Source organism: Manis pentadactyla, chromosome 19, assembly GCF_030020395.1.
Source record: "Manis pentadactyla isolate mManPen7 chromosome 19, mManPen7.hap1, whole genome shotgun sequence".
NCBI classification, from domain to species: Eukaryota; Metazoa; Chordata; class Mammalia; order Pholidota; family Manidae; genus Manis; species Manis pentadactyla.
Genome location: NC_080037.1, coordinates 10,908,281 through 10,924,437, shown reverse-complemented (window position 1 = coordinate 10,924,437; position 16,157 = coordinate 10,908,281). Strand labels below are relative to the sequence as shown.

Here is a 16,157-nt window from a genome sequence, read left to right as displayed (position 1 = left end):
GAGGGCGGACACCTCTGCAGCCGCGCACTAGTGAGGGAGGGGGTGGGGTGGGGCCGCAAACTCGGGCCCACCCAGCCGCAGGCCTCGAGCCAAGCCAGCCCGATCTACACATTCCCCTCACAGCCGGGGCCCTGCGCTGACAGCTGATTCAGTCCGGGGTGCGTCCCCTTGTAAAGCAAAGGCCAAGTCTGCTCTTGGGGCCGAGACGGGCTGAAGGCGCTGGGCAGTCTTCTGGGATGGGCCCTACCCATGAGAAGTCCTCGAGGCGTGTTCCGGGGTGCGGTTCCAGGAGGCTGGGCAGGCTGCAAGTTTTGGGGCGTCACCGATCTCCCCCTAAACTCAGCAGCGCTAGACGGCCGAGGGTGGGGCCCTCAATTTGCTGGGCTGCCCTAGTCTCTCCCCAGCAGAAGTGAAAACTCCCCTCACCTTTGTGTCAGTCTATCTCGCAGTCCCGAGAGCCTGACAAACCGAGTCACCGCGACCCGGATCCTGCTTCACACTTTCCAGGGTTGCAAATCGCCCTCTTTCCCTAGAAGCTAAACCCTGAAGGTTTGGTCTTTTTATGTGCCCTCTCCCTTTTTCTTCTACTCTTTCAATAATTTCTTCCTTCCTTTCTTTATTCATTCATTCATTCAGCGAATTATTATCTCCCAGAGCTCCCTTCTCTCAGTCGGCCATATCCCCTGTGGTCGTCGGGGGATCCCCAGCAGTGACGCAGTTGGACAGGGGCACTCTGGTTTCCAAATGGCCAATAGAATCCTGGGGCCTGGGGCATGAGGTCATCAGAGGCAATGCCCATTGGTTCAGGTCTGGACTTTGGAGGAGGTCCCCATAGCAACCGACGGTGCGTCCGAACGTAACCTGGAGTGTGGTCTTTGCTTCAGTGGCATCCTGGGTGGTGCTTGCTTGGGACGGGGGAGGGGAGGCCGAGGTGGAACTCAGCTTTCCAGGTTCTGCAGTCCTAGCCCAACCCAGCTCATCTTTTTTGAGATCCTTCTGCTCACTCAAGTAATGGGCAGTGCAACTTAACCCAGGGGGGTTAGGAAGGGAGAATTAGCAACAGCTTAGGGTCCTGAGTGCGGAGCTGCTGCCTCCTGGAATGTTAATTCTGAGATACTCGTGTGTGTTCGTCTGCAGATCTTCTGCATCTCATTTGCATTCTCTTCATTTAAGGTCAAATTGGGCAGACATCTCCAAACCCCCAGCCTGTCGCTTGTCTGTATCCCGAATCTATCCCTTAGCGGCTGCCTAGTCTCTCTCTTGGTTGTCCAGCTCCTTACCCCACCCGTCTTCCCAGCCACCAGTGTCTCCTGGGTGGGAGGGAGCACAGCCTAGCTAAAGCAGAAAGGACAAGAAGTCTGCCTCTCCCTCTGGATGTTGGGTGACAGATGGGGAGGGCTGGTCTGTACTGCCTAGAGACTAAATTGGCAAAGCAAATAGTTGGGGGAGGTGCCCGGGCTAGGTGGAGGGTCTCCAGGGCCAAATCACCCACACTTCTGGCAGGTTGCTGGAACCAGGGATGCCAGCTTCCAGCCAGGGGCAGGCCTGCCCACCTGTCTGGTGCCAGGGTAGCTTCCTTCCTCCAATTAAACACTAACGAGGTGTCATTAACCCTTACCTTGCCTGCCAGCCCTCAGGTGGAACTCCAATTCATGGTCTCACAGTGAGCAGAGGAAGAAAGAATGGCCTTTGAGGAAGCTGAGGCAGTAAGGTCAAGCAACCAGGGCACAAGAGGGAAGGACCCCAGGCTTGGGTAGCACACACTGGGTATCCTCTGTACTCTTCTGAGGGATCTAGGTGTAGATGTCCCACTGTCTGAATGCATTCATTCTTCTGCTCATCAATTCAAGTTATTTATTAAGCACCTCACTTACTCCTACGAAATAAGTGCCAGGCTGCCTGCTAGATGCTGGAGATACACATTTGCATAAGATAAGACCCCTTCCCTTAAGGAATCTTCAGATTACTCAAGAAGACTAACTGGTCAACAAATAATTATAATGCCAAGTGCAAATGCTATTATAGAGCTATGTACAAAATGTTGTGGAGCACAGGGAAAAATGGGCTGTCAGAGAAAATTTAGGTTTTGAAGGACAAAGTTTATGGCAGGGAGGGAATGTGTAGAACTAATAATGCTGTGTGTTTGATTCAGTGTGGGTCCATGTTTAGTTATGTTTTCAGGACTGCTGGTGTCTGCCCTCCCTGAGCTGTGTGTTTTACATCTGTATATATGCGTGTGAGTATGTATGTGTGTTGTCTGCATCTCTCTGTGTCTGGAATCCCTTCTGAACACACACTGTGGTTTTATTACAGATCAATGTTTGCTGTGAAGCTCTTTTGCAGATTAGCCTGAACCTGCCCAGCCCAGGGGAGGGGAAGTAGCGAACTGATGTTGGCTCTTTGGGAAGGGGTGGGCAGGCAGTATCTTCCCACCTGGGGGCCCAGACCCTTGGATCCCTAGAAGCAGCATATTGGCCAAGGGAGGCAAAGGGCTGGGCCTCAGGCTATATGGTAGGGTATGTATAGGCCATAGTCTACACAGCCCCTGGCTCCCCAGAAGAGACATGGAGGTTATAGCCACCACCCCACCAAGATCTTAGGCCCCCTCCCCCAGCCCATTCTTCTGTCTGTAGAAGAGCAGGCCGGCCCAGACCTGTCTGCCGGCTTTCTCCCACAGGGAGCAGATCCTTTCCAGGGGACAGGAGAGGGCTGGGGAATGCTTGGGCCTACTGGCAGGCCCCAGGCACTCCACCCTGGCCCTCTGTGACTCTCTCCAGCCTGGATTCTCCCCACCCACTTTGGATGCCACTTCTCTGGGTTTTGCCCAGACATAGCCATCATTGCCAGGGAAGTCCTGGGCTGTAGGCAGAGGGTGGGGGCTAGCGCCCTGGCAGTGAGGACTGGGGGCCGTGTGGGGGTTGTGAAGCTGCTCAGAGACCTCTACCCTCCTTTGCTCTATGTCCTTGAAGCCATTTGCCAGAAAACTAAATTTTGGCAACAAGAAAGAGAAAAGAGGCTGGATCTAGGGAGAGTTTGAGGGTTTAAGAGGGGGGTCTGAGATCTGAGAAAGTCAAGGACCCCCTCATTCCGCACTGTCAAGGATGAGGTCTTCCTTTTTTGGCTGTAACTTCCCCTCCCCCTGCTTCCATCCATCTTTTCCTACCCCATCCCTATTTCCCAAGCCCTAGGTCACCCCTCCCACTAAGATAGCTGTTAGAGAAGCTTGGAGATGGGTAAAAACGAATGGAAAAGAGAGTCTGGGGCTAGTCTAGGTGGGCAGACCTCAGGAGATAACCTCTTAACAATAATGGTCCTCCATTAATCAAGCACCTGTGGGCCCTAAACACTGTGCTAAATGCTTCCCAGACATGGATCTTAATCCTCATAACAACCAACTCCTTGAGATAGGGTATTATTATCCCCATTTTATAGATGTCAAAGGAGTTAGGTGACTAGCGCAGCCAACGAGCGGTAGAACTGGAATTTGAACCCAAGTCCATCCTGTGAGCTGCTAAGTCACATTGCCTTCCTCTCAGCTTGTCTTGAAGCACATTCAGAGGATTCACACACACCTCTAGTGCAACACCCCAGAGATCTTCTCTGCTTCAAGCTTCTTAACTTGATGGACTCTTTAGAGGGAGCAGGGCATGACTAGAATCAGAGGTTATTATACCCTGACCCCACCCACCAAGCCCTGTGCCCTTATTTCCTATGTCCTGGCCCACACATCAGGGCACCTGTTCCCTGCTGTAGTCGTGTGTGTGGTTCCATGTCAACTCATGACGTCAGATCTCCATGTAGCTGTGCTGACACACACACTTAAGTTGGAAGACACATGCAGCGCCCTCCTTGTTGGCACCCAGGTTTCCATGTTAGGACCATACCAACAGCCTGCCTGCACTGGGGCACACAGGCTCCGTGCAAGGCACAGGTTGTGAATATTTCATGTCTGTAGCTGGCGGCTCCCTCTCCTACTCACACACATGCCCAGATCTCGCTCTCACAGGCTCCTTGTTTATTTGTTTAATGAATTATTTATTCATGGCCCCTCTTCCCTCTTGGCCTCCCCTCCCCCAGGCCCTAGCCTCCATGATCTATTGAACACAGCTCAGCTCTGCAGTTGCCACCCCATGTCCTGGGAGCCCCCTGGGCCACACAGCCAGAGTACTCTCTCTGTCCCCAACCTGTTCAGCTCCCTGCTTCCTTGGTCCCAGTGGGCAGGGCGGGCATGTGGGGGATGGTGTTAGGCACTATGTTCAGAGAGCTCCCAGGGGCCTGAACTCAGTGTCCTTGGAGAGAACAAGGTAGCCAGCAGTGTACTGGCGAGCCTGAGGGTCAGAATGAAGGCAGAGCCTGCAGGTGAGGAGAAAAGAGGCCTGAGGCCCTAGGGAGAGGATCAGCCCCATGGAAAGAACCCCAACCCCGACAGAGGCCCTCACCCTAGAGAAGTGTCCATCAGGACTAGGATTTAGCAGTGTTTCAAACTATAGCTTGTGACCCATGAGGTGGTGAAATCAGGAGTCATTATTATGGGTCTCAGTCAGCCTTATATTTCACTTGAAAAAATTTTAAGACTAGAACAGAAGAAAAATATCAGAGTACATCCTCTGTAGTAAGGGTGTTTCATGAACCTCTTTCAGTTATTTGTGAATATGTGTGTGTGAATGTGTGTGTGTGTGTGTGTGTGTGTGAACTGTATTGAAATGCAAAATATATATCATCTTACTGTGGGTCACAGTCAAGAAAGATTTGAGTCACAAAGGCCTAGACCCCACTGATGGAGGCCTGAGTCCTTCAATGACCCAGATGCTATACAAAGAGGCTCAGGCTCCAGATCAGGTCCCAGGCATGCAGCAGTGGCCCAGATCTTATACACAGGGACCCAATCCCTAGAGAAGCCCAGACCACATAAATAGAGGCCTATAGACAGGTTTTGCATTATAACTGGAGGTGAATACCCCGTAGTGCATATCCCAGCTGCACATACGGTTGTGCAGTTTGTGCATAGCACAAAGAAGCGGCCCAAGGGGCTAGTAAAGGCTGTCATCAGCCCAAGCTCCCTCACTAAGATGGGGAGACATATAGGGCCACCTTCCACTGAAGGAAGCAGCACCTTTGTTTTTGCACAAAGGCACCACTTGCCAGATGTACCCTAAGCCAGTTGATTTGGATAGAAGCCTAGATAGACTGAGCACCATATCCCATGGACAGAGGCCTAAGCCCTATGGACTGTGTCTCAGAACTTAAAAACCAGAGGCTTACATTCAACAGAGCTGCTTAAATCCTATAGGGAAGCCTCCAAATTCTAGAGGGAAGGGCCCAGTTGTTATTGGAGGATGGCTGTGGGGGTGCTGGGTTCAAAAGAACAGTATCTGGGCCCTATAGAAAAGGGCCTAATCCATAAATGGGACTCAGATTCTACAATAGGAATTTACATCTTCTAAAATGGAATCTAAAGTCCTAGACCAGACCAGCAAGCTCCTACTTCATTTGCATATGGGCAGCCACTCTGCCACCTGTAGGCCCTACAGAGAAAAATCTCCCTTTGAGAAGCAGGGAGTGGGGGCAGGGGGCTGGGATTTGTGGCACCTGGAGAAGGCAGGTTAGCATCACTTGGGTGAAACAAATCTCCCTGGGGATGAGGAGTCTGGGGGGGAGGGAGACCTGTTTGCAAAGTCCCCCATTCTCACCCCAAGGGGCCTAATTTATTTTCTGGCTCCCGAGAAGGGAAAGGAGATCTCACCACAACTGGGGTGGAAGAGCCAAGGGACGACAGAGCCTGTTCTTGCCTGGCAGTAGCTAGGCACGGGGTCTGTTCTGGATGGCACTGCTCCTCCCCCAAACCCGGCACCTGAAGGTGATTTGTGGGCAGGACCCCTGTCCTGCCAAGGAGAAGCAGATGAAGGGTGTCTGGATGTCCTCACTTCCAAAGTAAAGAAGAAAAACACATCACACCTGTCTCCCTGGGCACAGGTGGTTGGTTTGGGTTCTGAGAATCTGGCCTGAGACCTGGTCCTTCTGGTCTTAGTCTGAGCCTCTCAAAAGAGAAGAGATGAGGGTGGACACCCCCTAGGTCTGGATTCTAGACCCTTTCCCTTAACGTTTATTTCCAAGGAAAAGGAGAGAGAACAGGACAGCAGGGAGCTGTATGTCCGAGGTTACACGTGGGTTTGTGTGTGGGTCATTGTGTGTGTGGCTGGGTGTGTGCTCCTATGTCTCTATGTGTCTAAGTGCCTGTGTTTCTACATATCTCTAGTTGTCCGATAGTCCCTTTCCCTGTGTGTATGTCTGTATGTCTGTGTCAAGTGCCTGTGTTTCTGTGTTCTCTGCCTCTGGGTGTCTGTGCCTTTTCTCCTGAACGTGTGTAGGTAATGTCTGTGCTTGGGTGTCAAAGTAAGGACAATGAATGACTATGGTAAGAGCTGGAACACAGCATGCTCTGCCCTCTGCCCTCTTGTCAGCATCTATGAGAGTAGGAGTGAGAATGCCTGGGGACACCGCTGGCCGCACTGGGAGGGGGGCCCCCGCTTGAGTGCGTGAGGAATCCTTTGTAGGTGTCCCAGGAAAGCAGTTTGCTCTAGCTTACTCTCTCCTTGGTCCCTCCTCTGCCTTGGGCCCTGGTCTGCCAAAGGCTGTTCCAGCACCCAGAATCGACATTCTTGGGGGCTGAGCTCCTCTACCCCACTTCCAAGAAAAACAGCTTCTTGTTCAGGTCAGGAGCTGTCAGGTCCTTGGCACCAGTGGAGGGCCGCTCCACCACCTTCTGGAATCCACGTGACACCTCAGTCACAGGGGCAGAGGGGCACAGAGGGAGCAGAGGGCCGAGCTGTCGGAAAGGAGGGCGTTCCCCTTGTTACGAGGTCCTGGACCCCCGGCTTCTTCTCAAGGCTCCTTCACCCCGTCCTAGCGATGAATGTTGGTCACATGAGATCGAGGTCCCTGTCCTGGCTTCCCTAACCCTTCCCCTGGGAACTCCGGACCCTGAGCAGAAGGCCCGGTGCCGCCGTCCGCGGATTAAGCCCCGCAGGGCGGGCGGGGGGCGCGCCGCTCGCTCCCGCCGCCCCAGCGCCGCGCTCCGAGACGGAGCGGGGCGGGCCTGGCGGGGGCGCGCTGGGGCGGGGCATCGGGGCGCGCCTGGGCGGAGGCGGGCCAGGGGGCGGGGCCTAGGGCCGGGGGCCGGCGGCGGCGGCTGCAGGGCGCTGGGAGCGAGGAGCCGGCGCGCGGGGCTCAGTCGGGGGGCGGCGGCGGCGGCGGTCCGGGGATGGCGGCGGCTCCGCTGCTGCTACTGCTGCTGCTCGTGCCCGTGCCGCTGCTGCCGCTGCTGGCCCAGGGGCCCGGCGGGGCTCTGGGGAACCGGCACGCGGTGTACTGGAACAGCTCCAACCAGCAGTGAGTGCGGCCGGGCCGGGGCCTGGGGCGGGGTCCTCGGAGACCACGGCTGGGGAGGGGGCACATATTCCGCGGGCGTCTGCGAAACTCGGAGGCCGTGAGGTCCAGCCCGGAGGGCCGAGCCGCGCGGAGGACGCCGTGCGGGGACAGCCCGCCCCACCTCGGCCTCCACCCCGCCGTGGGAATAGCGTGCCCCGTCCCACAGTACCCCCACCGTCACCCACTTCGCCAGGCCGGGCTTTGGGAGCGCCCTTGTGCAGGGACAGGCCTCTGCGCTTGGGGGGCCCAGGGATGACCTGTTTCCGGCAGTGAAGGCTTCAGGGGTTCTCTCTAGTACTCTTGCTTTTAAAAGTGGGGTCCAGAGCTGAGGCCAGGAATCCGACCGAGCACCTCCTCAGAAAGAAGGCGAATGGGTTACCCTGGTTGTGTGGATAAGTCTGGCTGGGATGAGCTGGAGCTGGGTCACCGAGTCGGGGAGCCCTAGGGGTGCTGCTTGGTGAGGATGGGAACATGGGGTACCGGTGAAAGAAGGAGGCAGGGAGATGTCGGCGTGTCACACACGCCTGGGCTGGGGACGGCGTGTGGCTCCAAGTGTGATCGGGCGTGCGCGGCTGTCAGTGTGCGTGTGTGTCTGCGTGTGTGATTTGTGTGTCTGCGTCGGCGATCGTCTGGGGGTGGGAGCGGGCGACGGGTTGGGGAGGGGGCTGCGGTCGCTGTCCGCGTGGCCGGCCGCGTCTGGGCTGGGGTGGCTGTCGGCGCCGCCGCGGTCTGGGCGGGTGTCAGGGCGACCGTGTGGTTTCCCGGGGTGTGTGGCACAGCGGCTGGGTGCCGGCTGCGGGGCCAGGTCCATATTCCGCTCAGTCCTCGCTGCCCTTGTCTTCTCCCCGCCGAGCCTCCGTGTGTATCACCCTGGCCGCCTCCGTGTGTGTCTCCGTGTAGGGGGAGATCCCTGGGGACGCGGGGGTCACTGTCACACCTGCCCAGGCGGTGGCGGCGGCGGCGGCGGCACTGTCTCCGGCTCTCCACCCCGGGGGCTGACTTGGGAGCAAATGGCAAGGACCCAGGGGAGGGACCGGGAAAGCCGGGCGGCCGCGACCCCCAACCCCCCGGGGGAGGGGCTGCTGCTCGCCGCTCCGCTCTTTGTTGTTTGGGGCTCCGCGCCTCCCCCTCTCTTCCCTCCTCGCGCCCGGAGTGTCAGACTGGGGGTGGGGATGAGCCAACGACGCCCCCCTCCCGCTTCCCATGGAAACCTCGGGGGTGGGGATGCAGCCTCTCCTCCCCCGGAGCGGGACTCGGAGAACTCCGGGGGACGCTGAAGGCTGACTCCCCTGTCCTGTCTAGCTCTTCCCCCACCCCCAGACTCACACGTCCGACCCCCGCCCCGCTAGTGTCTGGCGGGCAGCGGAGAGCACGCAGGTGAGGGGCCCCCGAGTTCCCCACCACCCTCGAGGCACCCCCACGTTCTTAGGGGAAGCCAGAGCCAGGGGGATACGGGAATGGCCTGGGGTGGGGGACGCTGTTGATCAGGTTCCCCTCCCCAGCGTACACCTGGGCGCAGGTGAAAGCCCTGGGAGGGGGTGGGGCAGCACAGGTTCCAGCAGCCTCCTTTCTATCTTCCCCGCTACCCCGCAGGTCTGGACGGGCAGAGGTGGGAGCGGGCGCTCATCAGGCCGCGAGGACGCCGCCGCCCCCGCCTCGCCTCCTCGGCCTTTGTTGCCGCTGCGCCCGTTCTCCCCGGCTCCCTCACTGCGGCAGCCGCGGCCCCATAAATCGTGAGAGCGACGTGCTCCGGAGCCGGGAGTGGAGAGGGCCAGGGAACTGGGGGCGGGGCCGAGCCACAGGCTCCCGCGCCCCCCTTCCCCAGGTCACGTGAGCTGGGCTCCTAGCTCCCACTCGGCGTCACGTGCGGAGGGTCTTTGCCCCTCAGGGTCACGTGGAGAGGGTCTTGCGACCCCGCCTCCTGGGGTCACGTGGGAGGGTGCTGTGGGACACGTGCGGCGGCCTCTTTTGACAGACCTGGGGGTAATGCCCTCGCGATATCGTCTCCTGCTCCCCACTCAGCCCTTCCGTTTGGTCCCCAGGAATAGGCGAGACCTGTTCCTAACCTGGCCCAGAACTGGGGATCGGGGAACTATACTGGAGGGAAGCCTCAGTATGAGGTTGAGAGGTCCCGGAGCCCGGAATTGAATTTAGGGGGTAGGGAGACCGGCCCCTGATCAAATATTCTACCCCCCTGGCCTGTGCTTCATTTCTTTGCAGAATCGAGCAAGGGTGTAGGTACTCGCCCCTATCTCAAGAAGCCGCCAGAACATCTTTCTCTAGCAGTCTCCCTACCTGTCTCTATCTCTGAAATGTTTGTTGCTGATCTCTTCCATTTTATACATTCATTCAACAAATATTTACTGAGGCTCTAGTACGTCCCTGTTGGTCTTTCTCTGTTTTCTCTGTCACCGTGAATCTGCCCTGCACCCCCTTCCCTGTCCCTGATACTCTTCTTTGCCTCTCTGCTGTCTGTGGGCCTCCCTGGCTCAGCCTCTGCCTCTCTCCCTTTCTCCAAGTCTCTCTCCGTGCTCAGTCTCTTCCTTCTTTCTCTCGGTGTCTGGACTCCTCTCCCTCACTGTGTCTCACCCCCTTTCCCCTTTCAGTGAATCCGATCTGTTGATCTCCCATCTCGGTGCGTGTCTCCTCCATTTTTGTGTGTCTCCCTTTCGGCGGGTCTCTCGCTCTTCTCCGCCGCTGCAGATCAATAAACCTTCGCCGCCGCCGCCGCTGTCGCAGGGAGGAGGGGCGGGGATGTGAGGCGCGCGGATTCTCTCCCACCCGACGCTGCCGGAGAAACCTGCAGGCCAGTCCCAGACGGCAGAACCCCTCAGAGCTGGGCGCCCCGGACGCCGGAGGGGTGCGGGCTGTCTGCGTACACACGCTGCCCCACGAACCTTCCCGCCACCTACCCTCTCACCCGCCCCGGCGCGCGGACCCCACACCGAGCACAAGAGGTCCGGCCTTGCCTGATGATGGGGCATAGGGCACGCAGACCTGGGGGCGTGCGCTACAGGGGAGGGAACCTGGGTCCGGTATCTTTGCATCCCTCTTCACTTCTTTAGCTCTGCGTTTAGGGGGTGGGGGGTGGGATTTAACAAGTTGAGGGTCCCCTGGGATCCTTTCCTTACTCCCTCGTCTTGTTAGACACCCTGTTTACCTGCCCTTAATTGCCCTGGGAGGAGAGGTTTGCTCCTTCCCCGCTCCCCTGCCGCCCACCCCACCAGGCTTGAGCTGGCGGGGCACTGAAGGAGTGAGAGAGGGGTGGGAAAGCATACCGGGGGTGGTGCAAGCTGGGAGAGATGAATAACGGGGTGAGGGGACACCCCTCCATTTGCAAGAGAGGTGGGAGGCTAGTAGGGGATGAAGTGCCGAAGAATAGAAGACTGCTTGCAAAGAGGCAGGCACAACCCAGTCCCCAGATCCCCACCTGCCCCTCCTTGGAAGGGGGTGGGGGTGCGCCTCTAGGTTGGGGAGGTGCAGCCTCGGAGGAGGAGTTAGTGCAGAGCTTCACCAGCGCCTAGCGGCACCTCCCTCTGCACTTCACTGCCAGGGCTGGGAGGATGACAGATTCAATTAAAGCGCCAAGCCCAACAGACACCTCAGGTCTCCCAGGAGTTGTGGCTGGGGATTCCTGGCACCAGGCCCTTCTGCCCCCTGCCCACCAGATACCAACTGGGCACAGCCATTCCACAAGCCGGTCTTTCTCCCACATGCCCAGCTTGGGGGGCATTTCAGGGCCTCTTTCTGCCACCCAGCCCAGGGGTAGATAAGACATGGCTTCTCTTCAACTGTGAGTGCTCAGCAACCTTCCTGTAAGGTTGGTCTCCGCCCCCATTGAGGAAACCGAGGTGTCTTAGGAATAGCTCTGGCTTTAGCTTATTCCCTGCTGGAATGGGGTGTGTCATGGGGGGAACTGGGCAGTGCCGAGGGAGGAAGCACTGCAGAGGAGGGCTGGAAACCCTGAGGCCCCAATGTGGCTGTACAGCTGCTCTGGCCTGGCACCCAGCACTGATGGCCCCCTCCTCAGAGCCTGGGGGGAGGAGCAGTAGACTTTGGGACTGGGGATAGAGAAGCAAACCTGGGGTGGCGGCTGGGAGCCAGGCCTGGTCTAACTCGTTTTCCAGCTCCCAGTGCCCCAGGCTGAGACTCCTGCCCACCTGAGTGCCAGGGCCAGGGAGGGGCCTGAGTGACCCATCACTCCCGTGGGAACCTAGTGGGGCTGGTGGCATTCCTGATGACTCAGGGAGGCTGTGCCATTCTTACTGGGGTGGCCCAGCACCAGCTCTCACCTATCTGCCCTACTGTCAGGCTGGGGAGTGCTTGGGGAGGGATGGCACAGGCAAGGACAGGAAGTAGGATAAGGTGGGGAGGGACCCTCACAGGCTCACCCCATGCACAGGCCTCCAAGTTCCTCTCTCAGATGGATCTAATTATCTCTGTGAAACTAGGAGGTGTCTGACGACATGAGGAGCCACTCCCTCCTCCCAGGGAGTTCCCAGGGACCAGGGACCCCAGTGGTTTGACATTTTGCCAACTACCCCCATGTCCACCACAGCCCCCTCTCACTGCTAAGATGTGTACATGCCTACTCCGAGGGAATTAGGGGAAACTCCTGCCTGCTTCTCTGAGTTTCTGACTCCATTCAGATGTTCCTCCCATTCCCACACCACTCAGTACCACCATTAAGGGTGGTAAGACCAACACTTGATGATGATGAGCAAGTCAGGTGGGGATTGCACAGGACCCAGCATCTCCCTCTGTGTCCCAGAGAAGGATCAGGGAAGGAAGCGGCACAGCCATCTTGTCTGGGCACTATGCCCGCTACTTTGCCTAGCATCTTTAAGGGGGTCGTGGTGCCCAGGTTGAGGAGGGAGGGGAGGTATATAGGGCCAGAAGTTTAGGCTGGTTGGCATTATTCCACATGGAGCTTTGGCGTTATAGTCCCTTAGCTCCCTGATCTGTTGTGTCACATTTTGGGGCACGTAATAACCCGTGGCTTCAAGGTGGAGTTCAGTGGGACTCAAGGTACAGAGGCCAGTGATACTGTACAGAGAACATGTGCCAGCGTGTGTGTGTGTGTGTGTGTGTGTGTGTGTGTGTGTGTGTGTGTGTGTATGAAGGGCAAGGAGAGGGCTTGAGATTGCTGGGGTCAACCAATACTGGCATGCAAGTCCAGCACACACACAACCTAGCTTTCCTATGTGTACGCCGCCTATGAGTGGGCGGTGCGCAGGCACATTTGTGTGTGTGCCATAGAACTTATGCATGTATATGCATGAAACCTCCACACAGGCGTACGTGAGGGTAGGTCCTGTGGGACTGGCCTTGGCCATGGACTGGCAGAGGCAGGAAAGCGTGCTGGGAGAGGCGATGGCGGGTGCACATCCCTCGGAAGGGATCCCTCCCACGTTCACCCTTCCCTTCCATTCCTTCTATTTCTCCTCCCCAGTAGTGAATTATGGGGGATGGTCGGAGGAAATCCGGGCCTGGGTCTGGGAGTCGCTGGGGCCTGCGCCGTTTCTGTGGTAACCGAAGGAGACGTTCCCTTCTCCCCTCCACCCTACTCCCCCGCCTCTTTGCCTTTGGTGGCAGGCTGGGCTTCCCTGCGCCTTTGCTACCCTCTGGTGGCCACTAGGAGTAGGACAGAACAAGGAGTGGGCCGGGAAGGATAGAGCGAGCACTGGCGGCACTAGGGCCCTGCGGACAGAGACAGAGACCGAGAAAGGAAGCTCGGAAGAAAAGCCGGGCGGCTCGGCGGGCACTGGGGAAGGTCTGCGGAGCGGTGCGGTGGAAAGCGGATTGCTTTTGGGGTTTCTTCTCTCTGACCCGCTTCCTTTCTCCCACAGCCTGCGGCGAGAGGGCTACACTGTGCAGGTGAATGTGAACGATTATCTGGATATTTACTGTCCGCACTACAACAGCTCCGGGGTGGGCCCCGGGGCGGGGCCAGGGCCCGGAGGCGGGGCGGAGCAGTACGTGCTGTATATGGTGAGCCGCGCGGGCTACCGCACCTGCAACGCCAGCCAAGGCTTCAAGCGCTGGGAGTGCAACCGACCGCACGCCCCCCACAGCCCCATCAAGTTCTCGGAGAAGTTCCAGCGCTACAGCGCCTTCTCGCTGGGCTACGAGTTCCACGCCGGCCACGAGTACTACTACATCTGTGAGTGACGCCGGAGGGGGCGGGGCGGCGAGGGGCGTGTCTCCGTGGCAGCCAGGGGCGGGGTCCCAAGCGGCCGGGGACCGGCCAGCGCGGCGGTGAGGTCCCCTTCGCTAGGAGTGATACCCCGGGATGAAGCGGGAGACGGGGGGCTTCACGATTTCAGCTGAGACAGAGTCGTGAGGCTGTTCGGGCCGCAGAGTTTAAGGGACATTCCGGGCGGGACCTCAGGGTCAGAGTTTCTTGAGGGATGTAAAAGGGGCTTCTAGGGTTGCCCGGGAGCCACCATGATCCATGTCCGAAAGGTGGGGGAGCTACTGAAGGACGTCGCCCCAGAGGGGCAGATGGGGCGGGGAGCGGTGAGGAGAGATTCTGAGTGAGGGCACGGGGTGTAAATCGGGAGAAAGTGACTCAGACCCAGTCTCCTCCTCAGCCACGCCCACCCACAACCTGCACTGGAGGTGTCTGAGGATGAAGGTGTTCGTCTGCTGCGCCTCCAGTGAGTACAAGCGGCTTCTAGCCGCGACCCCATTCTCGGCTCCCCCGCTTTGGGGCTCCCCTGGCTTCCTGGGGGTGGAGGAAGGGCACAGGCGAGGGGGACTCGCTCCTTAGCTGTAGCAGGGGTAGGGGGTCCTGGCCCTGACTCTCCCCTCCTCTCTCCCCACCCGCACCCCACCCCGCAGCATCGCATTCCGGGGAGAAGCCGGTCCCCACTCTCCCCCAGTTCACCATGGGCCCCAATGTGAAGATCAACGTGCTGGGTGAGTCTGCGCAGCGCCCTCTGGTGGCCACTGCTGGAACCGCAGCCCCCTCCCCGGTGCCTGCTCACCTGCATGCCATACAACTGGAGGCACTGAGCCTTCCTACCCCGTGGGTGGTCACGTCCCCGCCCCACTGCTGCTGCCGCTGCCGCTGCCGCGTGCCCCAGACCAGGCACGCAGCCCAGCCCTCACCAGTCTGTCTATTCATCTGTCCACAGAAGACTTTGAGGGAGAGAACCCTCAGGTGCCCAAGCTTGAGAAGAGCATCAGCGGGACCAGCCCCAAGCGGGAACACCTGCCCCTGGCAGTGGGCATCGCCTTCTTCCTTATGACACTCTTGGCCTCCTAGCTCTGTCCCATCCCCTGGCTGGGAGAGATGGGCAGGGCTGGGAGAGAGCAGGGAGCCTTTGGCCTGCCCAAGGGAAGCTGAGGTGTGGGGCCTAGATCCCGCCTCTGGTGGCTGGAAGTTGGGTCTGCACCATACATCTGTGCCCGTCCCCTTTGCCCCCTCTCCCCCCACACAGGGCACTGTAGTGGACCAGGTGCAGGGACAGCCACAGGTTCCAGGTGGCCTGTGACTCTTGTAATGTTTGGCACCAAACTGGGGGCCCGTAAAGGGCAGTGCTCAGGACTCCCTGACCCCTGGTACCTTTCTCTGACCCCTGGTGCCCTCCCTCATTGTCCCCCTGAGAGACAATATGCCCCAGAGAGAACACTGAAGCATGGGAGGTACCCCCATCACTCTCTTCCAGGGGCAGAACATGGGGAGGGGACTAGATGGGCAAGGGGGTGGCACTGCCCACTGCCCCTTCCCCTGTTTACAGCAATAAGCATGTCCTCCTCCCCCAACTCCTACTCCCAGGATTGTGGTTTGGATCGAATCCAAGTTTACAAGTAGACACCCCTGGGGCAGTGGACAAGGGTGACAAAGGGTGGGCATTGGGTGCCAGGCAGGCATGTACAGACTCTATATCTCTATATATAATGTACAGACGGACAGAGTCCCTCCCCCTCCTTAACCCCCTGACCTTCCTCAACATCCCCTTCCAGCTTCAGACCCCTTCCCCACCAGGCTAGGCCTCCCACTGGGGGACCCCCTGGCCCCTCTTTTGTCTTCTGTGAAGACAGGACCTATGCAACGCACAGACACTTTTGGAGACCGTGAGACAACAACGCCCCCTCCCTCGTCCCCGAGCTGGACCCAACTCCCAGGACCGCGCCCTGCCCACCCTCTGTGGTCCCCACCCATCCTCCTGGGCCTTTTTCAAGTGCTTTGGCTGTGACTTTCATACTCTGCTCTTAGTCTAAAAAAATAAACTGGAGATAAAAATAACTGAGTGTGTGTGATTTCCGGGGGCCATCACCCTTCTGTACATTGGTTAAACCCCACAGGTCACGGGTTCTGTTTGGGGGAGGGGATTCTGGGGCCAAAGGTCAACTGAACACCTTGTTCTGTGGTTTGTCTCCCCGAAGGAGGCACCTCTGTGTGGAGGGAGCGTCAGGGGGTCCTGAGCTGGACCGGGTTGACTTTGGACAGCTCATCCTACCTCTCTGAGCCTGAAGTCCCTCATCAGAAAACTTGAGTCAGAACACACCTCTCTCAGGGCTGCTGTAAGGATCAGATGACCGGAAGTATAAGGCTCAGTCAATGATGCTTTTCCCCTTGTCTTCACACTCCATTCTGTAATCAGAGGCTCTTGACTGGGGTGTATGGATTTCAGGAGTGTTGTGAACCTAATAGGAAAAAAGTTACATCTTTATTTTCACTCACCTGTAACTGCAATACAACATTCTCTTATGTACTTGGG

At 58.1% G+C, this 16,157-nt stretch overlaps 1 protein-coding gene across 2 annotated transcripts; it reads left to right on the top strand.

Moving 5' to 3' along the window:
• Nucleotides 1-7,175: 7,175 nt before the first annotated feature.
• Nucleotides 7,176-15,682, top strand: EFNA3 (ephrin A3). 2 transcript variants are annotated; one of them, XM_036922377.2, is made up of 5 exons: nt 7,180-7,389; nt 13,278-13,591; nt 14,022-14,087; nt 14,272-14,349; nt 14,568-15,682. In XM_036922377.2, the coding sequence occupies exons 1-5, from the start codon at nt 7,262-7,264 to the stop codon at nt 14,696-14,698; spliced, it is 717 nt and encodes a 238-aa protein (XP_036778272.1). In that variant the 5' UTR covers nt 7,180-7,261; the 3' UTR covers nt 14,699-15,682. The 2 variants fall into 2 exon arrangements, with proteins under 2 accessions (XP_036778273.1, XP_036778272.1); XM_036922378.2 differs by lacking the exon at nt 14,272-14,349 and having other exon boundaries at nt 7,176-7,389.
• Nucleotides 15,683-16,157: the final 475 nt, after the last annotated feature.